Source organism: Gadus chalcogrammus, chromosome 21 (genome assembly GCF_026213295.1).
Source record: "Gadus chalcogrammus isolate NIFS_2021 chromosome 21, NIFS_Gcha_1.0, whole genome shotgun sequence".
Taxonomy (NCBI): Eukaryota; Metazoa; Chordata; class Actinopteri; order Gadiformes; family Gadidae; genus Gadus; species Gadus chalcogrammus.
In genome coordinates, this window is record NC_079432.1 from 245,332 (window position 1) to 272,860 (window position 27,529).

At 45.2% G+C, this 27,529-nt stretch overlaps 3 protein-coding genes and 1 pseudogene across 5 annotated transcripts; all 4 read right to left on the bottom strand.

Moving 5' to 3' along the window:
* Positions 1–13: 13 nt before the first annotated feature.
* Positions 14–1,285, bottom strand: LOC130374800 (putative nuclease HARBI1; annotated as a pseudogene).
* Positions 1,286–3,986: 2,701 nt separating this feature from the next.
* LOC130374493 (E3 ubiquitin-protein ligase TRIM39-like) lies at positions 3,987–26,676 on the bottom strand. 3 transcript variants are annotated; one of them, XM_056581288.1, is made up of 2 exons: positions 26,639–26,676; positions 3,987–5,798 (listed from the first exon to the last, which is right to left on the bottom strand). In XM_056581288.1, the coding sequence occupies exon 2, from the start codon at positions 5,794–5,796 to the stop codon at positions 4,174–4,176; it is 1,623 nt and encodes a 540-aa protein (XP_056437263.1). In that variant the 5' UTR covers positions 5,797–5,798; positions 26,639–26,676; the 3' UTR covers positions 3,987–4,173. The 3 variants fall into 3 exon arrangements, with proteins under 3 accessions (XP_056437263.1, XP_056437262.1, XP_056437261.1); XM_056581287.1 differs by lacking the exon at positions 26,639–26,676 and adding an exon at positions 5,907–5,986; XM_056581286.1 differs by lacking the exons at positions 3,987–5,798; positions 26,639–26,676 and adding exons at positions 11,057–12,889; positions 13,001–13,090.
* LOC130374490 (E3 ubiquitin-protein ligase TRIM39-like) lies at positions 18,017–20,231 on the bottom strand. Its single transcript, XM_056581283.1, has 2 exons — positions 20,042–20,231; positions 18,017–19,930 (listed from the first exon to the last, which is right to left on the bottom strand). The coding sequence occupies exon 2, from the start codon at positions 19,926–19,928 to the stop codon at positions 18,300–18,302; it is 1,629 nt and encodes a 542-aa protein (XP_056437258.1). The 5' UTR covers positions 19,929–19,930; positions 20,042–20,231; the 3' UTR covers positions 18,017–18,299.
* LOC130374496 (E3 ubiquitin-protein ligase TRIM39-like) lies at positions 24,708–26,716 on the bottom strand. The gene has a single exon (XM_056581290.1). The coding sequence runs from the start codon at positions 26,529–26,531 to the stop codon at positions 24,906–24,908; it is 1,626 nt and encodes a 541-aa protein (XP_056437265.1). The 5' UTR covers positions 26,532–26,716; the 3' UTR covers positions 24,708–24,905.
* Positions 26,717–27,529: the final 813 nt, after the last annotated feature.

Below are 27,529 nucleotides of genomic sequence, written 5' to 3' on the forward strand. Positions count from 1 at the left end.
CATACAAGTCTCCAAATTTGTGTTTTCTGTTTATCTTAAAATTTGACCTCCATTATAGCCAACAGAAAAAAGGCAGAGTCAGTTAGAAATGATTGAAGCATATCATGTCTCTAACAGCTCTTCCATCTCGTGCATCAGCAGGGGGGTCAGGATTATTATCTGGATCATTGGGGGAAAGAGTAGGACATTGTTCTTCTCTAATAGTGGCAATGTTGTGGAGAACCTAACATGCCACTATAATGTCACAAGCCCTTTCCGGGGTGACCCTGAGCCTACGAAGGCACTGGAACCGGGCCTTGAGTATGCCGATGGTCATCTCCACTCTGGCTCGTGTCCTGCAGTGAGCCAAGTTGTAGTGTTGCTGTGGGCAAGGGTCAGGGTAAGGGGTCAGCAGATAGCGCTGGCAGGGGTACCCTCTGTCTCCGAGTAGATAACCATCAAACTCTCCTATGATAATACAAGATACACTTCATTGTTTCAGTTGTAATAGGAGGAAACAAAATATTGATCATAGGATATAACTATATACTGGATATATAAACTATATATATAAACTCACCACGGGCAAATCTGGCACTCAGTGTAGACTCACGAAACATTCGTGAGTCATACACAGACCCAGGCCACTTCGCTTCCACATTATTTATCATGTGGGCTGCGTCACATATGATCTTCACAGCGGAGAACAGTAATTAGCTGTATAGTGAAGCATATTTCATTTGGAATGTTAAAGGCTACTATTTAGGCCTACCTGTACATTAATGCTGTGGACAGATTTCCTGTTCACATAATCTCCTTCATTTATTGAAGGAGCTATGATAGGCATGTGAGTGCCATCTATGCAGCCAATCACACCTGGAAACCCTAAAATATATCAAATTGACTGATTAGTGCTTCAAGTCCCTAAGCTTTAAGACATGAATGAATTACTGCTTAGACTGATACCTGCAATTCTGTGGAACTCTTCTTTGAGAAGTCTGGTGGGTATGTGACTTGGGAACACTACAAACGTGCATAGTAGCCGTTTCAGTGCAAGTGTCACATTTCGGACAGCCCGACAGACAGTTGCCTTGGACACATGCTCTGCATCACCGACGTTATACAAAAAACTGCCTTTGGCAAAAAAACGAAGTGCAATACAAAGAATTTGCTCGGAACTGAGCGTGTCCACGATGTGTCATGTGAGCGATGTGAGGGCTGAGAATATTGGTTATATTAATTATTGATGATGCAGAGAAACGGAAACGCTCAAACAGGGAGCTACTCATCAGGGAATGATAAAACATCAAAGTATCTGCGCCTCGACATCAACTGGCTCTTCAATAAAAGGACACGCCATGTCTGCCACTGCCTTCAGTCTGCAGGCTTCAACTTAAGAGCAGGAGAAACTCGGGGTTAGTTGAAGAAAACCTGCCAGCGAGCAGGTTAGGTTCACGGAGTATGTTGCCAGGGTAACTGACTCAGAGTAAAGCTGAACTGGCTTTGTGAAACTGAAAAACCAGAGTTTCCCTCATCTCAGGGTTAACTAACTCAGAGTTTTCACTAAACCTGCTTTCTGAAACGGGCCCCTGCTTTCTGAAACGGGCCCCAGGTCGGTTGCTTCGGTTGATCTCCACCTTCAGTTTCGTTTCGTCAACATGACGTCCCCTCCCCTCCTCCCCTAACCCCTGGCTCCTCCCCTAACCCTTGGCTCCTCCCCTAACCCTTGGGTCCTCCCCTAACCCCTGGCTCCGCCCCCAAGACACTTGGCTGCAATGCATTCATGCGCTGCGTTGGGTGATTCAAATGTGTTGATGTGTGTTCTCTTCTTTCTCTTCTATCTGGAGTTAAGCGACCCGGGTTTCTGGGGCTTCCGCGAATACATTCTATCCAACCCCGATACAATTTACAACAATCACAGACAGAGAGCTAAAAGCTGTTGATTGGCGCTACACTGCTGTAGTAACTCTCCCTGATGTGCACGCGCATCACATGAAAGAGGAAGAAGGAGTTAATAAATAACTCATTGTCTCGTACAAAGTAACATTCTAACAGTTGACGAGGTTTAAACCCCGGATTCAGGTTCTTCCTTCCCGCTAATGATTGATCAGGTTTCGCGTCACTCATCAGTCAGCTGTCAATCCCCTTGTCACTCACATGACCACGAGGTCACCAGCTCAGCCAATCAGACTCCCTCCCCCGGACACAGAAACAAAAGGTACCGATGGTGTAACCATCAAATAAAAATAACGATGCATTATAAAAAGTCATAAATGCAGGCTACTTCATGATATGTAGGCCTATAACATTATGGGGCATGATTATCTTTGTATCATGTTGTGTGTCAGTCTGTAACCTGAAACATGTGGTTAGAACAGAGAAGGCATACCCCTCCATGTTCTGAATCATCTTCTGCAGGACCGAATACGTCATAAAAGGTACCAGTGAAAGCTGAGGAGGAGTCGGGCCAGGCCGGCGCCACGGCAACGGGGAAGATGACAAGCAGCATCACCATCACGCCCATCACCTCGGCAACCTGCCGGCCAACGCAGCCGCCGGTAAGTACCCCCCGTGACCTGTGACCCCCGCTGGGTGACCTGTGACCCCCGCTGGGTGACATGTGACCCCCGCTTGGTTCCTTCTGGTCTCTGATTGGACGGTTTCTTCCTCAGTTTGTAGAGAGGCTCTTGTTGAGGAATGAGTTGAGTCTCAAAGAGAACATTCCTCTGAACAGTGTTTAAAGGTGACATGTTACACCACCAGGTGTGAGGGTGATTAGCCGTTACCAGCCCTTGTGAAAAGATGCCTCTTCTAACAACACAGGTGGGCGCGTCCGCCTAGATGTACGACGGATAGATGAGCAACGTTGGCTACAGTCCACTGGGTGGGCTGGTAGACTGATCTATCCACCACACATCTAGGTGGACACGCCCACTAGTGATGTCAGAAGAGGCACACTACTCATGTTGACATGCGTTCATGCATGACGTTGAATTCTATTTCATTTTATTTGTATCCCCCTCAATCCCAGGTACAGCCTCAGAGTGCTGAGCAGGCCGTGTGTTTATGAACCGTATTGAACGGCCGTTGAGTCCTCGCTGTAGATCAGATGAATGAGTGACTGCCGCTCGCTCCCCTGACAGAGCTTCACTGGGCACACCGTTACCTCATTTACATGTCGGGCTCGGTCATTTAGCACACAATGATTCCATTGATCCATTGATCCCTCAATGCCCAACAGGTGTGCAGCCCCCCCCCCCCCCCCCGGAGTCCACTCAGTCTGACTCGGGCCAGGTGAGGCTGCTGAGACCAGCCACCAGCAGAACACACTCCCACAATATTATACTGAGAATGTACCCATTCCACTGAGTACACATTGTACTGAGAATGTACCTATTCTACTGAGTACACATTGTACTGAGAATGTACCTATTCAACTGAATACATATTGTACTGAGAATTTAACTATTCCACTGAGTACACATTGTACTGAGAATGTACCTATTCTACTGAGTACACATTGTACTGAGAATGTACCTATTCTACTGAATACATATTGTACTGAGAATTTAACTATTCCACTGAGTACACATTGTACTGAGAATGTACCTATTCTACTGAATACATATTGTACTGAGAATGTACCTATTCCACTGAGTACACATTATACTGATAATGTAACTATTCTACTGAATACATATTGTGCTGAGAATGTACCTATTCCACTGAACATATATTGTACTGAGAATGTAACTATTCCACAGAAGATGCCCCAATTCTACTTTTAGCCCACTTTTATTCAAATCTCAAAAGTTTACAAACGTTGTATTGTGTTGTCAAATATGATTACAAAATAAAGGAATATTACTATTTGGTTAAAATAACTAATCATGTTATCAAAATCAACATTTCACATTATCGAATTACAATTTTTCCATTAATTAAAAATATTAAAAAACATTAAAATAAAAGACATTAAACATTATAATGTAGTCTTATAGGTTATAATGGGTTACTTTTTTTTTTTTAAAGTACACAGTGTTTGTGGCTTAATGAATTATTCCTTGTTAAATGACAGTGGAAAGATGATGAACACAGTTTTCTCAGATCTCCCATAGTAGAGATTCTAATTCAGGAAACAACATTACAGTAGTTGTTTTGATGTTTGATTATTTTTTTTACCAAACAAAGGTCCTAGTCTGTTTGATTGACAGGTGAGATGATGAGGGGGGCAGAGTTTATACCTCCTTTATGTAATCCTAGGCAGAGGAATGGATAGAGAGGCTCACTGAAGGTGCAGCCAGTAGCAGAGTAGAGATGAACCCTGGCTTCCACATCATAGAAGGAGACCAGACCCTCATCATAATCAACAAACACCCCCACCTTCTGGAGCTCAGCTCTCAGAGGGACACGGACACAAGGGTCATCTTTAAATACCAACACATCCTGGTAGTAGAGAAGAGTCCAGCAACCATTTTCAGGGGTCCACTCTGTCCGAACTTTTCTGTCGATGGACTCTCTGGCCACTCCTAACCACCATCCAGTCTTGTCTTTAACCTGGACCTCAAAGTAAAATCTCCCTGAGGAGAAGCTCTGCCTCGTGAGAACACATGGACGCTGTGTAAATCTCTTAGGGTTGTCTGGGAGTCTCTTCTCTACATCTCCATCATGTACCTGTTTCCCATCCTCAGACAGGATGAGCTTGGGATGAGCTGTGTCAGGATCCAGAGTCACATCTACTTCATACTGCTGGACCCTCTTCAGTTCAGCATCACGCAGCTTCTTCATCTCCATGTTCAGTGTCTCCTCCAGCTGATCCAGGGATCTCCTCAAGGTCCCTACGTATGACGGAGGACGGACCTCCACCGTGGTCCAGTCCCTGGGGGGTGTACGATCCTTCAGGGATCTGAAGGCCTGGAGGAAGTGGAGGTGGTCTTTAGTGTGTGAGAGCCGCTTCACCTCTGAGCTTCTATTGGTCAGATCTTCTATTTCCTGCTCCAACCCTTTGATGAGGTCTTCAGCTTGTTTCTCTGTGGATTTCAGTTTCTCTTTAACCATTTGGTTGAGATCATCCTGGCACTTTTCAATGCGGCGCATCAGAGCAGTGAGGACCTGCACACCATCAGCTATCTCTCTGTCTGCGTCTGCTTTGATGCGTTTAACTGTGTCTTTAATCTCCTGAATATTTTTTTGTCTCTCCTGGATCAACTGTTTAACTTCAGCCTCTATCTTCCCCAGCTGGGCCGTCTTCACTTCATATTCCTCCTTTAGAGGTATAACAGGATGGGACTTGTGGTCCGTCTCTGTGCAGAACCGACACACACACACCTGTTCAGTCTGGCAGAAGAGCTCCAGAAGTCGGTCGTGTTTCTTACACATCCTGTCGTCCAGACGGTCCATAGGCTCGACCAGCCGATGTTTCTTCAGGCCTGCGACTCTATGGTGTGGCTCCAGGTGGGTTTGGCAGTAAGAGGTAAGACACATTAGGCAGGACTTCACAGCCTTCAGCTGGGTCCCAGTACAGACGTCACAGGGAACTTCTGCTGGTTCAACACAAGGCTGCTCTTTTACTCGTAGGGACGTTCCAAACCGATCAACCATCTCTGAAAAGAGGATATTGACCCGTAAATCAGGTCTTGTGTTGAAAAGCTCGTTGCAAACGGGACATTTGTACTTGACTTGTCCATCCCAGAACTTAGTAATACAGGTTCTGCAGAAGTTGTGTCCACATGGTGTGGTAACTGGGCTGCTGAACACATCCAGACAGATGGAACAGGAAAAGTTCTCTTCAGGCCAGGAGGTGTCAGCAGAGGCCATTCCTAGAAACAGACAACAAGGTTTATGTATTGAGCAATACCATTATCGTTGTCATTCCATAATGGGAAGACAGGTTTTAACTTCCCTCAAAGTTGTTCTTCTTTACTGACCTTGATGCTGTTTCTGTCCGTCAGCGTGTTTCAAAATGCCTTTTATTTTTCTCCTGAACGAGCGCACTGCTTCCAGGTCGGTTGCTTCGGTTGATTCTGAACCTTCAGTTTCGTTTCGTCAACATGACGTCCACTCCCCTCCTCCCCTAACCCCTGGCTCCTCCCCTAACCCCTGGCTCCTCCCCTAACCCTTGGCTCCGCCCGTGTGTTCTCTTCTTTCTCTTCTTTCTGGAGTTAAAGGCCCACTATGCAACTTTTTTAGCCAAAATTACATTAAGTATGCAGGTTGAGAGTTATGCTGATGGTTCTGCATCCATTTCTGGGTCGATTGGTGGGTGTGTCATTTACCCATGTCGCCTCTCCAGTGAAAAAGCGCATATGCAACTTGCTCTGCTCGGACCGGGACATTCCGGATGTGACGCAGCGGAAGTATCCTCGAAAATGTAGTCAGATTGTAGTTTCGAAAATGCTTTACGGCACAGACACACACCCAAACATTAAACCGGCTAGATATAAACAGCCAGTTGCGAGGCAATTGTTGCATTCATCATGGATCAATCGACTGTTAAGGGACCCAAGAGGCGACCGTCGGTGGAACAAAATAAGAATGGACCAGAAAAGAGATCAGACACGAGTAAAAGGGGAACTATGCAACTTTTTTGGCTTGATTTACCTTAATATAACAGGCTAAGAGTCATTGCGATGGTTCTATTATACTTTTTTGTTCGATTGTTCGTTGTTTCGACTCACCCTTGCGCATCTTGGCGGAGAAAAGGAATATGTTTCTGCCGGCGACCCGCCGCCCACTCTCGCGGGAGTCTCGGGTCTCGCGAAGTAATGAATTGCTTTACGGCACAAACCCCCATACACGGAACCCGCTCGATATAAACACAAGTCACTAAGGGATTGTTATATTCATCATAGATCAGCCGACTAAAAAGAGACAGAGAAACCCAATGTCGGAGGAACAGAAGAAGAGAAAAGGGAGACTGACCGGCAGAGAGGCCAGACACGAGTAAACGTTGTTTACAAATCAGACGCCGACTCGGTCGTGTTGCTTTTGAAATTGAAAGTACCCTTGGTTGGCCTTTGTCTTCGTGGTATTCTTGATGTTGATAGTCTCTGTACAAATGTGTTTGCTGAACCATTTAGTTGCGAGCCCTGTAAAAATTGTTTTCTCGACCGTTTTGTTGTGAGCCCTGTATGTTTCTAGCTTGCTTGGTTGCAACCATATAAACACCTTTGTTTCCATGGGTGTTTTGCTGTTCGTCCGTCTCGTCCCCCAGATACAGACTGAATCCCCGAATCCGGGTTGTTTATTTAGATTATTATGTTGGCCAAACCTCTTACACTGATTGTTCTGTTCAACCTAAAATGAAACAATTATAATCTAGGATATAAATTCTCCCCGTTAACTATAAAAAAGGATGGATTTATGTTTATTGCAATACAAATACACCCTTTTAAAAATGTATAACCTTGCCTACACTTTATGAACATCGCTCCACACATTCGCCGGCTTCTTTGAAAACAAATGCACATGGCTCGCGTAGAAGTGCATGGGGAAGGGTCGTCAACGAGTTGTTACGACAGTGTTGTGAAATATCTACTACGAAGCTGTAGGGGGCGCTGTGTAGAGAAATGTGCGTGCCAAAACCAAGAAAACAGCGAAGAAATGCCCGAAGTTGCATAGTGGGCCTTTAAGCGACTCGTGTTTCCGGGGTTTCCCCGAATACATTCTATCCAACCCCGATGCAATTATCAACAAACACAGACAGAGAGCAAAAAGCTGTTTATTGGCGCTACGCTGCTGTAGGAACTCTCCCCGATGTGCACGCGCACAATTACATGAAAGAAGAAGGAGTTAATGAATAACTAATTGTCTCGTCCAAAGTAACATTCTTCTTCCTTTAATTTCCGGCACTGTATGCCTTTGCGGCACATTGCTGCCATCCACAGGACAAAAATAAAACAAAAAATAAAACAAAAACAAAATTCCAAACCGCAATCAGTCCATTTTTATCTGTCTAGTGGCCGCCATAAATTCCAGCACATCTTTTACAATCCCACGCTGGTCCTCGATGGGACCCAGAAGGCTCCTCAGAGTAACGGGTGTTGTGCCCACCGCTGCATACAGCTGTTCCCTCTCCAGTGTGAGTCCTGCACACTCCATTAGGACATGTTCCACTGTTTGGTTTTTGCCACACTCCCCACACAGTCCATCCTCATGTTTCCCAATTTTGTGTAAGTCCCATGCTAGTCCACAATGCCCCAACCTCAGTCTGGTCATCATGACTGTATGCCTCCTTTCTTTTCCCAGAAAACACTGGCTCCTTGTGACTGACTTCTGCAAGCTGTAATAAAGCCTCCCCTTCTTTTCCCGATCCCACTCCTCCTGCCACACAGCCATGATGTTCCTCTTTATGATTGACCTACACTCAGTTAACCCCAGCCTCACTATTACGTCCACCTTTTCCCTTCTTAAAGCCCTTTTCGCTGCTCCATCAGCTAGCTCATTCCCCTCTATCCCCACATGGGCTGGGACCCACAAGAACCCCACTAACTCTCCCGCCTGCTCACTCCTGTGCATCAGGGTAAGAAGCTCCACCATGAGGTCTGACCTGGCTCCAAGCCCTCCCTCCTAAAAGGACCCGACGTGAAGTCCGGAAGAACATTTGTGCGGTGTGGGGGTGACGTCAGACGGGCGAGACCAAGTGTGTGGGAGGAGAGGGGTGTGTTGGGGTACTTGGGGAATATTTAAGGTGTCAGGGAAGTAGGGGGTAAGGATGGGGTTTAGACAAATAGGTCTGTAGTAAGGCGTGTAACTAGGGGTGGGGATAGGTAAATCAGAAATGTGTAGGGGAGGGATAATTGAATTAAGAGTGGGATGGGTCGGGCCAGGTAGGATATATTTAGGTCCAAATCATGTAGGTGGGGCAGAAGGGTCTGAGGTGAGCGGGTGACAACACCTGGCTCTTAGACCAGCCCAGGGTTTTAGAAGTGCCGAGGGGAGGACTGTTGTTTCGAGATTATTGGAAGTTTAGATTAGTGACAGTTATGTTGAATTATTGATTTGATTTTTCGGTTTATTCATTTTGCATTTTTTGCCTCCTGATGGGCATTTTTGTGCCTGAATAAATTCTTGCCAACGGCCTTGCTCACATCAGTCGCACTGCCTCCAATCCTTCCGCCGCAAGGCCAGCCTGGTAACAACACCGTTATGTCATTTACCTTAAGGGCATTTAGCAGATGCTTTCATCCAGAGCCACTTACAATAAGTGTTTTTGTCATAAGAAAGTAAAACAATAAATCTCTGTCGGTACAATAAGGATGTTCATAATACCAGGTGCCAATCACCAACAATCACTAGGTTAACCCGTTCCCCGTACTCAACAGAGATAGCTAGGATAAGCTGCTACATAACTAAGTACTATAGCTCAATACAACACACAATAAGGGTACATTAAGTGCCAGGATGTACAACATACAAACAGTCGGAGGGGAGGGGCTTGAGACCTCTCTGCACAGCCAGCCCTGCTGGGCGGAGTCTAGGAGTTCACCTGCAGAGTCCAGGTGACCTCTGACTAGGTGAGTCTTGTTCAGCCGGTGAGGGACTCTGCGGTCCTCACATCGGTCAGTGGTCGTCTGAACGCGGTCCTGAGCGGTGAACAGGCCCTGCCCCCAGGCCCCGCCCCCAGGCCCTCCCCCTGACCACACTGCCTGTCAGTCACCCTCCTGACCGTCCGTCGGTGTCGTGTGTTCGATCCCCAGCCCGGCGGCGCGTCCCGGATCCCGATGTCCAGGGGCCTGAAGACCTCCGCCAAGGCGGGCGCGGCCGTCGCCACGGTAACCAGGATGGAGTCGCGCTCCGAGGGTCAGCTGATGAAGATCGAGCTGAGGAGGTCGGCCGGGTGTGGCCCCGCCTCCTCGTTGGGCGGGAAGAGCTGAGCGTCTCCGTGGCGACGGCGTCTGGTCACGCGAACGACAAGATGGCCGCCGGACCCCTCGGGCTAGTGGGCGGGGCTTAGAGCCGACCGCATTTAGTGGAATAAAAACCAGGTTATTTTATGGATATTATTGTTTAATGATGATTTTTATCAATGTTATTTTATTTAGCAGGCGAAGATGTCGACTCATTTGCATGGTTTAAGAGGACTCAAAGCACTGGTTATTCTGAACTACACGTGCCTTGACTAATGCCTTCTCGTTGGGGACGGCCAGCTAGAGTATATTTTAATATAACTCACATTTATACCGTGTGTTTATTTATCTGCTGCTTCCGGAGGATTCTAATCACTGAATTATCGTGTATGGAGAGACTGTGATGTACACTCTCATGTTTCTGTCCATAATAAACAATATTTATCTCTACAATAACACTTTCTAGGCATTACTTGGATTTCTTCGTTTTTAGACCACCTCAATAAAAGATCAAATATAGTATTCTGTAAGATTAACAATTTCAAATTTTTTAACACACACACACACACACACACACACACACACACACACACACACACACACACACACACACACACACACACACACACACACACACACACACACACACACACACACACACACACACACACACACACACACACACACACACACACACACACACACACACACACACACACACACACACACACACACACACACACACACACACACACACACACCAGCCCCAGAGTCCACTCAGTCTGACTCGGGCCAGGTGAGGCTGAGCAGCCACCAGCAGAACACACTCCCACAATATTATACTGAGAATGTACCTATTCCACTGAGTACACATTGTACTGAGAATGTACCTATTCCACTGAGTACACATTGTACTGAGAATGTATGTATTCTACTGAACACACTTGTACTGAGAATGTACCTATTCTACTCAATACATATTGTACTGAGAATGTACCTATTCCACAGAAGATGTCCTCATTCTACTTTTAGTAAATTTTTATTCAAATCTCAAAAGTTTACAAACATTGTATTGTGTTGTCAAAAATGATTCAAAAATAATAAAGGAATATTACTATTTGGTTAAAACAACTAATGATAATGTTATCAAAATCAATGTTTCACCTTATCTCATACATTTCTTTTTTCATTAATTAAAAATATAAAAAAACAATCAGATAAAAGACATTGAACATTATAGTGCAGCCTTATAGGTTATAATGGGTTATATTTTTAATAGCACAGTGTTAATGGCTTAATGAATTACTCCTTAGATGCCAGTGAAGAGTAAGATATGAATACAGGTCTCTCAGACCTCCCATAGTAGAGATTCTAATTCAGGAAACTACATTAGTTGTTTTGGTCGTTTGATTATTTTATTACCAAACAAAGGTCCTAGTCTGTTTGATTGACAGGTGAGATGATGAGGGGGGCAGAGTTGTTACCTTCATAATCATGGCGACTTGGGCTGAGGAATGGATAGAGAGGCTCACTGAAGGCGCAGCCAGTAGCAGAGTAGAGATTAACCCTGGCTTCCACATCATAGAAGGAGACCACACCCTCATCATAATCAACAAACACCCCCACCTTCTGGAGCTCAGCTCTCAGAGGGAGACGGACATCAGGGTTATCTCTAAATACCAACTCATCCTTGTTGTAGAGAAGAGTCCAGTAACCCGTCTCAGGGGTCCGCACTGTCTCACCTTTTCTGTCGATGGACTCTATGGCCACTCCTAAACGCCATCCAGTCTTGTCTTTAACCTGGACCTCAAAGTAAAATCTCCCTGAGGAGAAGCTCTGCCTCGTGAGAACACCTCCCAACAGTGTAAATCTCTTAGGGTTGTCTGGGAGTCTCTTCCTCACACCTCCATCATGTACTTGTTTCCCATCCTCAGACAGGATAAACCAGGGATGAGCTGTATCAGGATCCAGAGTCACATCTACTTCATACTGCTGGACCCTCTTCAGTTCAGCATCACGCAGCTTCTTCATCTCCATGTTCAGTGTCTCCTCCAGCTGATCCAGGGATCTCCTCAAGGTCCCTACGTATGACGGAGGACGGACCTCCACCGTGGTCCAGTCCCTGGTGGGTGGAGGATCCTTCAGGGATCTGAAGGCCTGGAGGAAGTGGAGGTGGTCTTCAGTGTGTGAGAGCTGCTTCACCTCTGAGCTTCTATTGGTCAGATCTTCTATTTCCTGCTCCAGCTCTTTGATGAGGTATTCAGCTTGTTTCACTGTGGATTTCAGTTTCTCCTTAACCATTTGGTAGAGATCATCATGGCACTTTTCAATACGGCGCATCAGAGCAGTGAAGACCTGCACACCATCAGCTATCTCTCTTTCTGCGTCTGCTTTGCTGCGTTTAACTGTGTCTTTAATCTCCTGAATATTATTTTGTCTCTCCTGGATCCACTGCTTAACTTTAGCCTCCAGCTTCCCCAGCTGGGCCGTCTTCACTTCATATTCCTCCTTTAGAGGTATAACAGGATGTGACTTGTGGTCCGTCTCTGTGCAGAACTGACACACACACATCTGTTCAGTCTTGCAGAAGAGCTCCAGAAGTCGGTCGTGTTTCTTACACATCCTGTCGTCCAGACGGTCCATAGGCTCGACCAGCCGATGTTTCTTCAGGCCTGCGACTCTATGGTGTGGCTCCAGGTGGCTTTGGCAGTAAGAGGTAAGACACACTAGGCAGGACTTCACGGCCTTCAGCTGGGTCCCAGTACAGACGTCACAGGGAACTTCTGCTGGTTCAACACAAGGCTGCTCTTTTACTCGTAGGGACGTTCCTAACCGATCAACCATCTCTGAAAAGAGGATATTGACCCGTAAATCAGGTCTTGTGTTGAAAAGCTCGTTGCAAAAGGGACATTTGTACTCGACTTGTCCATCCCAGAACTTAGTAATACAGGTTCTGCAGAAGTTGTGTCCACATGGTGTGGAAACTGGGTTACTGAACACATCCAGACAGATGGAACATGAAAAGTTATCTTCAGACCAGGAAGTGTTAGCAGAGGCCATTCCTAGACACAGACGACAAGGTTTATGTATTGAGCAATCCCATTATTATATTTTTAATTCCATAACGGCAGTAGTGTTTTTAACTTCTCTCAAAGTTGTGCTTCTTTACTCACCTTGATGTTGTTTCTGTCCGTCAGCTTATTTCAAAATGCTTTTTATTTTCCTCCTGACCGAGAGAACTGCTTCCACGTCGGGTGCTTTGGTTGATCTGAACCTTAATTTTGGTTTCCTCTACCTGACGTCCTCTCCCCTCCTCTCCTAAGCCCTGGCTCCTCCCCTAACCCCTGGCTCCGCCCCCACGACACATGGCTGCACTGCATTCATGCACTTTGCTAACTCCCTGAACAGGTTCTTCAACCGGTTTGACACCCAGGACTACGCCGCCTCCTGTGAAGGCGCTGGTAGAACCCCAGCACCCACCCTTCACTCAGGAGGGTGTACAGCCACAGCTGGCCAGGTGCATAATTGGCCAGGCCCCGGGGCTGGATGGCATCCCGGCAAGGGTGCTAAAGCTCTGTGCCATGGAGCTCTGCCCAGTCTTCCACTCCGTCTTGTTGGATTCATACAGAACAGCTAAAGTTCCCGACCTATGGAAGACCTCAACCATTGCACCAATACCCCCAAAACCCCGCCAGTCAGAGCCCAACCACTTCCGTCCAGTTGCACTCACGCCCATCATAACGAAGTGCATGGAGAAGATAATGCTTCACCTCATCCTGTCAACCGTCGGACCACAGCTGGACCCTCACCAGTTTGCACACAGGCCGAAACGTGGGACGGAGGACGCAGTGGCGTGCCTCCTCCGCTCCCCCCTCCACCCTCTCCAGACGCCAAACCACTTAGCATCAGTCCTGTGCGTCGACACCACCTCTGCATTCAACACAATCCAGCGTCACCAGGTCATCGAGACGCTCAAACATCTGGACATTATTCCCCTCCACCTTCACTGGATATACAATATCCTCAGCAACAGACCGCATGCAGTGAAGGTAGGTACAGCAACATCATCAACCCTCATCACCAACACCGGAGCACCTCAGGGCTGCGTCCTCAGTCCTTTTCTGTGTACCCTCCACACACATTACTGCAGCAGCCCAGCCCCCATCACCACGTACTATAAAGATGCAGACGACACGGCCATAATAGGTCTACTCAGGGACAACAATTCCACCACAGAATACCAACAGTCAACCACACAGTTTACACAGAGGTGCACAGACAACTATCTCCAGTTAAACGATGACAAAACAAAGGAAAAGGTCATGCACATAGCCAAGACACCTCCTACATTCAATCGCACATTCATCAGAGGACAACCAGTTGAACTAGTCAACAGTTTCAAATACCTAGGGCTCACCATAGATAACAAACTCAACTCCAACCAACATGTCATTAACCCTATCCACGGCTTTATGTCATACGCAAACTGAGATCACTGTCTGTGGCCCCCCTACACCTCCTACTCCTCTACAAAAGCATCATCCAACCCATCCTAGTGTACTGTTCCCCCTGCTGCTTCACCCTGCTCACTGTCACCAGCAAAAACAGACTCCTCAAAACCCCACACATAGCATCCAAGATAATCACCCTCCCCACCCCCAGCCTGTCAGAGGCAAATGAGCTCGCTGTAGCACCCCTGGCACGTGTAATAGTCAGCGTCCCTGACCATTCCCTTAGCCAATTCTTCCAATTACTCCCATCTGGCCGCAGATATAGGGGAATGAACCGGAGAAAAGCCCAATAAAAAAAACTTTTAGTCCCCTCAGCTATCATAGCAGTGAACAAAAATATGTAAATTTTTCGTCACTGTATATGGTTCATGTCATGTTTATTCCTGTCTACATGTTTTTCTGTGGAATTTGTGGGAAGAGGGTTTATCTGTTGTATATGTGGGGAAATAATTTATTTGATATGTGTGCTAGTGTTGCTACACTGTGTTCTGTCTCTTCAAATGTATGCTGCCATGAAACCAACTTGACTTGACTGTGTGAGAACAATTATCCCCTTGGGGACAATAAAGAACCGGTCCTACTAAATGACTACCTGTGTTGGCCTCTTCAAATGCGTTGATGTGAGTTCTTCTTCTTCTTGGGGTTTTACGGCGGTTGGCATCCACAACTTGGTGCATTACCGCCCTCTTCTGATCCAGTTAATGAATCAAAACCAAAATATCCAAACACTCATTCACACCTTCTTTCTACTCTATATCCTATCATATAACCCTGTTTCTCTCAAAAAGCCTAACAATACTTTTGTACAATTCCTCTTCACTAATCTTAAAATATTTTCCAAAGTATATTCCTGCATACCCAATTCTCTCAATTGATTTTTCATACTTTCCCTCTCCATCCCATAACCACTACAGTTCATTAAAACATGTTCCACTGTCTCGTCTACCTGGCACCCCTCACATAATCCAGTGGGGTGTTTTCCTATCAAATTCATTGTTTTATTTAGTGCACTGTGCCCCAACCTTAACCTTATCAAAATGTGTTCATCCTTCCTCTGACCACTATACCTTATTTTAACATTAACACTTTTTTGAATATTATATAAATATCTCCCTTTCTCCTCACTGTCCCATTTGTCTTGCCACATTTTGTTAACTTTTTCCCATATCAGGCTTTTAACTTCTGCCTCACTTAAACTGATATTCATTTCTACTTTTTCCTTCTCCAATGCCTTCTTCGCCATCTCCCCTCCCAACATTCAAACAAACAAGATTCTTGTCCTCCATTAACTCTTCAATCACTTTTCCATTCCTGTCTTTATGATTCCCTCCCCACATTGTGTTATGAGCATTGAAGTCTGCACACCAGATTATCTTGTGTCTTTCTATCCCTTTAATCCTAACTATCTTATCATTCTCTAACCTTTGACATGGATTATAGTAATTAACAACAACAAACTCCTCTCCCCCTCCCATACCTCCACCACTCTGCACTCTTGTTCCGTTCCTATTTCTAATACCCTGTATGATATACCTCGCTTAATAAATGTTACACACCCTCCACCAGCCCCTTCACCTTCACTCCTGTCTCTCCTTATACCTACATATCCATAAATAACTAAATCTAACACTGGTTTCAAAAACGTTTCTTGAATGCGTATTACTTGTGGTTTTCCTTTCATTTCTCTTTAAACATATTTAACCTCCCGGCCATTAGCCACCCAGCTCCTAGCATTCCACTGTAGGGTTCTCACCATGGTTATGATGTCTTCTCACCGGCTCCTGACTACTCTGTGTATTTATCTCAGCTACCAAAGCCTCCCATTTTAACCCTTCCATCCCCAAATAATCCTTGGCTGCCTTAGCTATCGTCTGTATGCTCGTTGTCTTTGATGTGGAGTCTCTAGTAGAGTTCATCACTGCTGCCACAAACATCCCCACCTGCTTCTCATCTCCCCACACTTTGTTCCATCGTGCTGCTCTCCCACCGACTCCCTTGTCACTTCCCTTCCGCCCCCCAGGCTGCTACCATTCCCTGACTCTTAGCACCTTGCCTCTGTTTTACCACCTTCACTGCTCCTGCATAGGTCCCTTTGTCCAACACTTTAACCTTCTGAACTGCAACTTCCTCTTTCATTTTTTCACAGCCTCCAAAAGTGACGACATGTTCACCCCCACAACTACAACACTTTAACTTGGCCCCCTCACACTTCCCATACTCATGATCCCCTGAGCATTTCACACACCTCCTCTTTTCCTCACAGATTTTAGCGATGTGCCCAAATCTTTGACACTGAAAGCACCTCATTGTGTCGTGACCACGCCCTAAACGGCTGGTTTAACCTGTGCGCACTGATTACTCAATGAGCAACAGGTGTGTCCCTCACCAAGCCCCAGAGTCCAATCAGACTCAGCAGGTGAGGCTGCTTCAACCAGCCGTCCTCCACACACACTCCCACGCTGACATGGGCTGAACAATATTTGACCAAACAAATCAACATATGTTTACCGTTGCAGTTTGAACACACATCATTTTGATGCATAACAATGATAAACACAATCCTGGATGAGCTGGAAAGGAGAGGAGAGATAGGAGAGAGGAGGAAGAGAAGAGAGAGGAAGGAGAGAGGAGAGACGAAGAGGAGAGGATGGAGAGGAGAGCCGACAAGACAAAGTCACGGTACTCACACACATTGGGGGAATCTTTACGTATAGTCACTGTGAGCTTTGTATCGGTGTGTTGCACTTGTTGGGTTGTTGTAAGGTGGACATTAAAAGTCATTTACTGGCTCATCAGCTACAAACGAGTGCAGTTATTATGGGATTTTAATCTTTCCTTGAATCCCATCATGTGTAAAAGGGTTTTTATGCAACATAGTTGTTTTTGTTTTATCCCAATGATAAAGTACCTAATCTATTGAATATACATTGTACTGAGATTGTACCTATTCCTCTGAGAATGTACCTATTCCACTGAATACATATTGTACTGAGAATGCACCTATTCCACTGAATACATATTGTACTGAGAATGTACCTATTCCACTGAATACATTTTGTACTGAAAATGTACCTATTCCACTGAGTACATACTGAGAATGTACCTACTCCACTGAACACATATTGTACTGAGAATGTACCTATTCCAATACATATTGTACTGAGAATGTACCTATTCCACTGAACACATATTGTTCTGATAATGTATCTATTCTACTGAATACATTTTGTACTGATAATGTACCTATTCCGCTGAATATATATTGTACTGAGAATGTACCTATTCCACTGAATACATACTGAGAATATACCTTTTCTACTGAATACATATTGTACTGAGAATGTACCTATTCCACTGAATACATACTGAGAATGTACCTTTTCTACTGAATACATATTGTACTGAGAATGTACCTATTCCACTGAATACATATTGTACTGAGAATATACCTATTCCACTGAATACATATTGTACTGAGAATATACCTATTCCACTGAATACATATTGTACTGAGAATGTACCTATTCCACTGAATGCATATTGTCCTGAGAATGTACCTATTCCACTGAATATATATTGCACTGAGAATGAAACTATTCCACAGAAGATGTCCCCATTCTACTTTTAGTACATTTTTATTCAAATCTCAAAAGGTTACAAACATTGTACTGTGTTGTCAAACATGATTCAAAGATTAAAGTAATATTACTATTTGCTTAAATCAACTAATACATTGATCAAAATCAATGTTTCACCTTATCTAATACATTTCCTTTTTCATTAATTGAAAATATTAAACATTCAGATAAAAGTTATTGATTATAAAGTAGACTTAAAGGTTATAATGGGTTATATTTTTTTATAGAACAGTGTTAATGGCTTAATGAATCAGTTATTATAGTTATAGTTATTATTAGTTATATAGTAATTGCTTTGATTATTTTATCACCATACAAAGGTCCTAGTCTGTTTGATTGACAGGTGAGATGATGAGGGGGGCGGAGTTGTTACCTTGAAAAACATGGGAACATGGGCTGAGGAGTGCATGGAGAGCCTCACTGAAGGTGCAGCCAGTAGAAGAGTAGAGATGAACCCTGGCTTCCACATCATAGAAGGAGAGCAGACCCTCATCATAATCAACAAACACCCCCACCTTCTGGAGCCCAGCTCTCAGAGGGAGACGGACATCAGGGTCATCACTAAATATCAACCGATCCTTGTTGTAGAGAATAATCCAGCAACCCGTCTCAGGGGTCCGATCTGTCCAATCTTTTCTGTCGATGGACTCTCTGACCACTCCTAACCACCATGCAGTCTTGTCTTTAACCTGGACCTCAAAGTAAAATCTCCCTGAGGAGAAGCTCTGCCTCGTGAGCACAGATATACACCGTGTAAATCTCTTAGGGTTGTATGGGATTCTCTTCACTACACCTCCATCATGTACCTGTTTCCCATCCTCAGACAGGATGAGCTTGGGATGAGCTGTATCAGGATCCAGAGTCACATCTACTTCATACTGCTGGACCCTCCTCAGTTCAGCATCATCAGGCAGCTTCTTCATCTCCATGTTCAGTGTCTCCTCCAGCTGATCCAGGGATCTCCTCAAGGTCCCTACGTATGACGGAGGACGGACCTCCACCGTGGTCCAGTCCCTGGTGGGTGGAGGATCCTTCAGGGATCTGAAGGTCTGGAGGAAGTGGAGGTGGTCGTTAGTCTGTGAGAGCTGCTTCACCTCTGAGCTTCTATTGGTCAGATCTTCTATTTCCTGCTCCAGCCCTTTGATGAGGTCTTCAGCTTGTTTCTCTGTGGATTTCAGTTTCTCTTTCACCATTTGGTTGAGATCATCCTGGCACTTTTCAATGCAGCGCATCAGAGCAGTGAGGACCTGCACACCATCAGCTATCTCTCTGTCTGCGTCTGCTATGCTGCGTTCAACTGTGTCTTTAATCTCCTGAATATTCTTTTGTCTCTCCTGGATCAACTGCTTAACTTCAGCCTCTATCTTCCCCAGCTGGGCCGTCTTCACTTCATATTCCTCCTTTAGAGGTACAACAGGATGGGACTTGTGGTCCGTCACTGTGCACAACAGACACACACACACCTGTTCAGTCTTGCAGAAGAGCTCCAGAAGTCGGTCGTGTTTCTTACACATCCTGTCGTCCAGACGGTCCATAGGCTCGACCAGCCGATGTTTCTTCAGGACTGTGACTCTCTGGTGTGGCTCCAGGTGGGTTTGGCAGTAAGAGATAAGACACACTAGGCAGGACTTCACGGCCTTCAGCTGGGTCCCAGTACAGACGTCACAGGGAACTTCTGCTGGTTCAACACAAGGCTGCTCTTTTACTTGTAGGGACGTTCCAAACCGATCAACCATCTCTGAAATTAGGATATTGACCCGTAAATCAGGTCTTGTGTTGAAAAGCTCGTTGCAAACGGGACACTTGTACTTGACTTGTTCATCCCAGAACTTAGTAATACAGGTTCTGCAGAAGTTGTGCCCACATGGTGTGGAAACTGGGATGCTGAACACATCCAGACAGATGGAACATGAAAAGTTCTCTTCAGACCAGGAAGGGTTAGCAGAGGCCATTCCTAGACACAGACGACAAGGTTTATGTATTGAGCAATCCCATTATAATTTTTTTAATTCCATAACGGCAGTAGTGTTTTTAACTTCTCTCAAAGTTGTGCTTCTTTACTCACCTTGATGTAGTTTCTGTCCGTCCGCTTATTTCAAAATGCGTTTTATTTTTCTCCTGACCGAGAGAACTGCTTCCACGTCGGGTGCTTTGGTTGATCTGAACCTTAAGTATCGTTTCCTCTACCTGACGTCCCCTCCCCTCCTCTCCTAACCCCTGGCTCCTCCCCTAACCCCTGGCTCCGCCCACACGACACATGGTTGCACTGCGTTCATGCACTTTGCTAACTCCCTGAACAGGTTCTTCAACCGGTTTGACACCCAGGACTACACCGCCTCCTGTGAAGGTGCTGGTAGAACCCCAGCACCCACCCTTCACTCAGGAGGATGTACAGCCACAGCTGGCCAGGTGCAAAATTGGCAAGGCCCCGGGGCTGGATGGCATCCCGGCCAGACTGCTAAAGCTCTGTGCCACGGAGCTCTGCCCAGTCTTCCACTCCGTCTTGTTGGATTCATACAGAACAGCTAAAGTTCCCGACCGATGGAAGACCTCAACCGTTGCACCAATACCCCCAAAACCCCGCCAGTCAGAGCCCAACCACTTCCGTCCAGTTGCACTCACGCCCATCATAACGAAGTGCATGGAGAAGATAATGCTTCACCTCATCCTGTCAACCGTCGGACCACAGCTGGACCCTCACCAGTTTGCACACAGGCCGAAACGTGGGACGGAGGACGCAGTGGCGTGCCTCCTCCACTCCCCCCTCCACCCTCTCCAGACGCCAAACCACTTAGCATCAGTCCTGTGCGTCGACACCACCTCTGCATTCAACACAATCCAGCGTCACCAGGTCATCGAGACGCTCAAACTTCTGGACATTATCCCACTCCACCTTCACTGGATATACAATATCCTCAGCAACAGTCCGCATGCAGTGAGAGTAGGTACAGCAACATCATCAACCCTCATCACCAACACCGGAGCACCTCAGGGCTGCGTCCTCAGTCCTTTTCTGTGTACCCTCCACACAAATGACTGCAGCAGCCCAGCCCCCATCACCTCCTACTATAAAGATGCAGACGACACGGCCATAGTAGGTCTACTCAGTGACAACAATTCCACCACAGAATACCAACAGTCAACCACACAGTTTACACAGTGGTGCACAGACAACTATCTCCAGTTAAACAATGACAAAACAAAGGAAAAGGTCATACACACAGCCAAGACACCTCCTACATTCAATCACACATTCATCAGAGGACAACCAGTTGAACTAGTCAACAGTTTCAAATACCTAGGGCTCACCATAGATAACAAACTCAACTCCAACCAACATGTCATTAACCCTATCACGGCTTTATGTCATACGCAAACTGAGATCACTGTCTGTGGCCCCCCTACCCCTCTTACTCCTCTACAAAAGCATCATCCAACCCATCCTAGTGTACTGTTCCCCCTGCTGCTTCACCCTGCTCACTGTCACCAGCAAAAACAGACTCCTCAAAACCCCACACATAGCATCCAAGATAATCACCCTCCCCCACCCCCAGCCTGTCAGAGGCAAATGAGCTCGCTGTAGCACGCCTGGCACGTGTAATAGTCAGCGTCCCTGACCATTCCCTTAGCCAATTCTTCAAATTACTCCCATCTGGCCGCAGATATAGGGTAATGAACTGGAGAAAAGCCCAATAAAAAAAAGTTTAGTCCCCTCAGCTATCATAGCAGTGAACAAAAATATGTAGATTTTTCATCACTGTATATGGTTCATGTCATGTTTATTTCTGTCTGCATGTTTTTCTGCGGAATTTGTGGGAAGAGGGTTTATCTGTTGTATATGTGGGGAAATAATTTATTTGATATCTGTGTGCTACAGTGTTGCTACACTGTGTTCTGTCTCTTCAAATGTATGCTGCCCTGAAACCAACTTGACTTGACTGTGTGAGAACAATTATCCCCTTGGGGACAATAAAGAACCGGTCTTACTAAATGACTACCTGCGTTGGCCTCTTCAAATGAGTTGATGTGTGTTGTTGTTGTTGTTCTTCTTCTTCTTGGGGTTTTACGGCGGTTGGCATCCACAACTTGGTGCATTACCGCCCTCTTCTGATCCAGTTAATGAATCAAAACAAAAATATCCAAACACTCATTCACACCTTCTTTCTACTCTATATCCTATCATATAACCCTGTTTCTCTCAAAAAGCCAAACAATACTTTTATACGATTCCTCTTCACTAATCTTAAAATATTTTCCAAAGTATACTCCTGCATACCCAATTCTCTCAATTGATTTTTCATACTTTCCCTCTCCATCCCATAACCACTACAGTTCATTAAAACATGTTCCACCGTCTCCTCTACCTGGCACCCCTCACATAATCCAGTGGGGTGTTTTCCTATCAAATTCATTGTTTTATTTGGTGCACTGTGCCCCAACCTTAACCTTATCAAAATGTGTTCATCCTTCCTCTGACCACTATACCTTATTTTAACATTAACACTTTTTTGAGTATTATATAAATATCTCCCTTTCTCCTCACTGTCCCATTTGTCTTGCCACATTTTGTTAACTTTTTCCCATATCAGGCTTTTAACTTCTGCCTCACTTAAACTGATATTCATTTCTACTTTTTCCTTCTCCAATGCCTTCTTCGCCATCGCCCCTCCCAACATTCAAACAAACCAGATTATTGTCCTCCATTAACTCTTCAATCACTTTTCCATTCGTGTCTGTGTGATTCCCTCCCCACATTGTGTTGTGAGTATTGAAGTCTGCACACCATATTATTCTGTGTCTTTCTATACCTTTAATCCTAACTAGTTTATCATTCTCTAACCTTTGACATGGATTATAGTAATTAACAACAAACTCCTCTCCCCCTCCCATACCTCCACCACTACACACTCTTGTTCCGTTCCTATTTCTAATACCCTGTATGATATACCTCGCTTAATAAATGTTACACACCCTCCACCAGCCCCTTCACCTTCACTCCTGTCTCTCCTTATACCTACATATCCATAAATAACTAAATCTAACACTGGTTTCAAAAACGTTTCTTGAATGCGTATTACTTGTGGTTTTCCTTTCATTTCTCCTAAAACATATTTAACCTCCCGACCATTTGCCACCCAGCTCCTAGCATTCCACTGTAGGGTTCTCACCATGGTTATGATGTCTTCTCACCGGCTCCTGACTACTCTGTGTATTTATCTCGGCTACCAAAGCCTCCCATTTTAACCCTTCCATCCCCAAATAACCTTTGGCTGCCTTAGCTATCGTCTGTATGCTCGTTGTCTTTGATGTGGAGTCTCTAGTGGAGTTCATCACTGCTGCCACAAACATCCCCACCTGCTTCTCATCTCCCCACACTTTGTTCCATCGTGCTGCTCTCCCACCGACTCCCTTGTCACTTTCCTTCCGCCCCCCCAGGCTGCTACCATTCCCTGACTCTTAGCACCTTGCCTCTGTTTTACCACCTTCACTGCTCCTGCATAGGTCCCTTGGTCCAACACTTTTACCTTCTGAACTGCAACTTCCTCTTTCATTATTTCACAGCCTCCAAAAGTGACGACATGTTCACCCCCACAACTACAACACTTTAACTCTGTCCCCTCACACTTCCCATACTCATGATCCCCTGAGCATTTCGCACACCTCCTCTTCTCCTTACAGATTTTAGCGATGTGCCCAAATCTTTGACACTGAAAGCACCTCATTGTGGTGTGAATACGCCCTAAACGGCTGGTTTAACCTGTGAGCACTGATTACTCAATGAGCAACAGGTGTGTCCCTCACCAAGCCCCAGAGTCCAATCAGACTCAGCAGGTGAGGCTGCTTCAACCAGCCGTCCTCCACACACACTCCCACGCTGACATGGACTGAACAATATTTGACTAAACAAATCTAAATATGCTTACCGTTGCAGTTTGAACACACATCATTTTGATGCGTAACAATGATAAACACAATCCTGGATGAGCTAGAAAGGAGAGGAGAGATAGGAGAGAGGAGGAAGAGTAGAGAGAGGAAGGAGAGAGTAGAAACTAAGAGGAGAGGATGGAGAGGAGAGCTGACAAGACAAAGTCAAGATACTCACAAATATCGGGGGAATCTTTACGTATAGTCACTGTGAGCTTTGTATCGATGTGTTACACTTGTTGGGTTGTTGTAAGGTGGACATTAAAAGTCATTTACTGGCTCATCAGCTACAAACGAGTGCAGTTATTATGGGATTTTAATCTTTCCTTGAATCCCATCATGAGTAAAAGGGGTTTAAGGCAACACAGTGGTTTTTGTTTTATCCCAATGATAAAGTACCTATTCTATTGAATACACATTTTACTGAGATTGTACCTATTCCTCTGAGAATGTACCTATTCCACTAAATACATATTATACTGAGTTTGTACCTATTCCACTGAATACATACTGAGAATGTACCTATTCCACTGAATACATATTGTTCTGATAATGTATCTATTCTACTGATTACATTTTGTACTGAGAATGTACCTATTCCACTGAATACATATTGTACTGAGAATGAAACTATTCCACAGAAGATGTCCTCATTCTACTTTTAGTACATTTTTATTCAAATCTCAAAAGTTTACAAACATTGTACTGTGTTATCAAACATGATTAAAAAAATAAACGAATATTACTATTTGGTGAAATCAACTTATGATAATGTTATCAGAATCAATGTTTCACCTTATCTAATACATTTCCTTTTTCATTAAAAATATAAAAAAACATTCAGATAAAAGACATTGAACATTATAGCGTAGTCTTATAGGTTATAGTGGGTTATATTTTTTATAGTACAGTGTTAATGGCTAAATGAATTACTCCTTAGATGAAAGTGAAAAGTAAGATATGAATACAGTTCTCTCAGAAAATGTTATTATCAAACCAAGGTCCTAGTCTGTTTGATTGACAGGTGAGATGATCAGGGGGGCAGAGTTGTTACCTTGATAATTATGGCGGCCTGGGCCGAGGAATGGATAGAGAGGCTCACTGAAGGTGCAGCCAGTAGCAGAGTAGAGATGAACCCTGGCTTCCACATCATAGAAGGAGACCAGACCCTCATCATAATTAACAAACACCCCCACCTTCTGGAGCTCAGCTCTCAGAGGGACACGGACAGAAGGGTTATCACTAAATACCAAGTAATCCATGTAGTAGAGAAGAGTCCAGTAACCCGTCTCAGGGGTCTGATGGGTCAGACCTTTTCTGGCGATGGACTCTCTGACCACTCCTAAAGACCATCCAGTCTTGTCTTTAACCTGGACCTCAAAATATAATCTCCCTGAGGAGAAGCTCTGCCTCGTGAGAACATATACACACCGTGTAAATCTCTTGGGGTTGTCTGGGAGTTTCTTCTTTACACCTCCATCATGTACCTGTTTCCCATCCTCAGACAGGGTGAGCCAGGGATAAGCTGTATCAGGATCCAGAGTCACATCCACTTCATACTGCTGGACCCTCTTCAGTTCAGCATCACGCAGCTTCTTCATCTCCATGTTCAGTGTCTCCTCCAGCTGATCCAGGGATCTCCTCAAGGTCCCTACGTATGACGGAGGACGGACCTCCACCGTGGTCCAGTCCCTGGTGGGTGGAGGATCCTTCAGGGATCTGAAGGCCTGGAGGAAGTGGAGGTGGTCTTTAGTCTGTGAGAGCTGCTTCACCTCTGAGCTTCTATTGGTCAGATCTTCTATTTCCTGCTCCAGCCCTTTGATGAGGTCTTCAGCTTGTTTCTCTGTGGATTTCAGTTTCTCTTTCACCATTTGGTTGAGATCATCCTGGCACTTTTCAATGCAGCGCATCAGAGCAGTGAGGACCTGCACACCATCAGCTATCTCTCTGTCTGCGTCTGCTTTGCTGCGTTTAACTGTGTCTTTAATCTCCTGAATATTCTTTTGTCTCTCCAGGATCAACTGTTTGACTTTAGCCTCTCTCTTCCCCAGCTGGGCCGTCTTCACTTTATATTCCTCCTTTAGAGGAATAACAGGATGGGACTTGTGGTCCGTCACTGTGCACAACCGACACACACACACCTGTTCAGTCTTGCAGAAGAGCTCCAGAAGTCGGTCGTGTTTCTTACACATCCTGTCTTCCAGACGGTCCATAGGCTCGACCAGCCGATGTTTCTTCAGGCCTGCGACTCTATGGTGTGGCTCCAGGTGGGTTTGGCAGTAAGAGGTAAGACACATTAGGCAGGACTTCACGGCCTTCAGCTGGGTCCCAGTACAGACGTCACAGGGAACTTCTCCTGGTTCAACACAAGGCTGCTCTTTTACTCGTAGGGACGTTCCAATCCGATCAACCATCTCTGAAAAGAGGATATTGACCCGTAAATCAGGTCTTGTGTTGAAAAGCTCGTTGCAAACGGGACATTTGTACTTGACTTGTCCATCCCAGAACTTAGTAATACAGGTTCTGCAGAAGTTGTGTCCACATGGTGTGGAAACTGGGCTGCTGAACACATCCAGACAGATGGAACATGAAAAGTTCTCTTCAGACCAGGAAGTGTTAGCAGAGGCCATTCCTAGACACAGACAACGAGGTTTATGTATTGAGCAATACCATTATTCTTGTCATTCCATTAGGGGAAGAGAGGTTTTAACTTCCCTCAAAGTTATTCTTTACTGACCTTGATGCTGTTTCTGTCCGTCAGCGTGTTTCAAAATGCGTTTTATTTATCACCTGAACGAGCGCACTGCTTCCAGGTCGGTTGCTTCGGTTGATCTGAACCTTCAGTTTCGTTTCGTCAACATGACGTCCACTCCCCTCCTCCCGTAACCCCTGGCTCCTCCCCTAACCCCTGGCTCCGCCCCCAAGACACTTGGCTGCAATGCATTCATTTCATGCGCTGCGTTGGCCTCTTCAAATGCGTTGATGCGTGTTCTCTTCTTTCTCTTCTTTCTGGAGCCGGGTTTCCGGGGCTTCCCCGAATACATTCTATCCAACCCCGATGCAATTATCAACAAACACAGACAGAGAGCAAAAAGCTGATTATTGGCGCTACGCTGCTGTATGATATGATATGATATGAACTTTATTCGTCAGCTGGTGCTGAAATTTGTCTCGCGACCCAGCAGCCGTTGCATGTTTAAACAGAAAACATGAATTACACACATTGACATGACACATTGAAACACAACAAATGTACATACATGGGTACAGATAGTCGAGAGCACATTGTCCACCACTTCGTCTATCTCCGGTTTAGCATCAAAGTCGATTGATGGACAAAAGACTTTTTTAGTCTAACCTTCTTGAAAAGTGGTACCTCGTATCTCCTTCCTGAGGGCAATAACCTGTATTCACTATACAAAACATGATTAGTGTTTGAGGTGATGTTTTTTGCCAACCTCAGCATGCTGTTGTCATACATGGAAGCATACAGCTCCTGAAGTGGTTGTCCAACAATCTTTGAACAAATGTTTAGTTGTTGTAACATTTGTGACTTTAGGGCTACAGACAGACATCCATACCAGGTGGTACTGCAGTACTGAAGAACACTCATAATGACAGAAGTGAA

Coding starts and splice junctions, on each gene's coding strand:
- LOC130374496 (XM_056581290.1), bottom strand. CDS start 26,531: ATGGCCTCTGCTAACACTTCCTGGTCTGAAGAGAACTTTTCATGTTCC.
- LOC130374493 (XM_056581286.1), bottom strand. CDS start 12,887: ATGGCCTCTGCTAACACTTCCTGGTCTGAAGATAACTTTTCATGTTCC.
- LOC130374490 (XM_056581283.1), bottom strand. CDS start 19,928: ATGGCCTCTGCTAACCCTTCCTGGTCTGAAGAGAACTTTTCATGTTCC.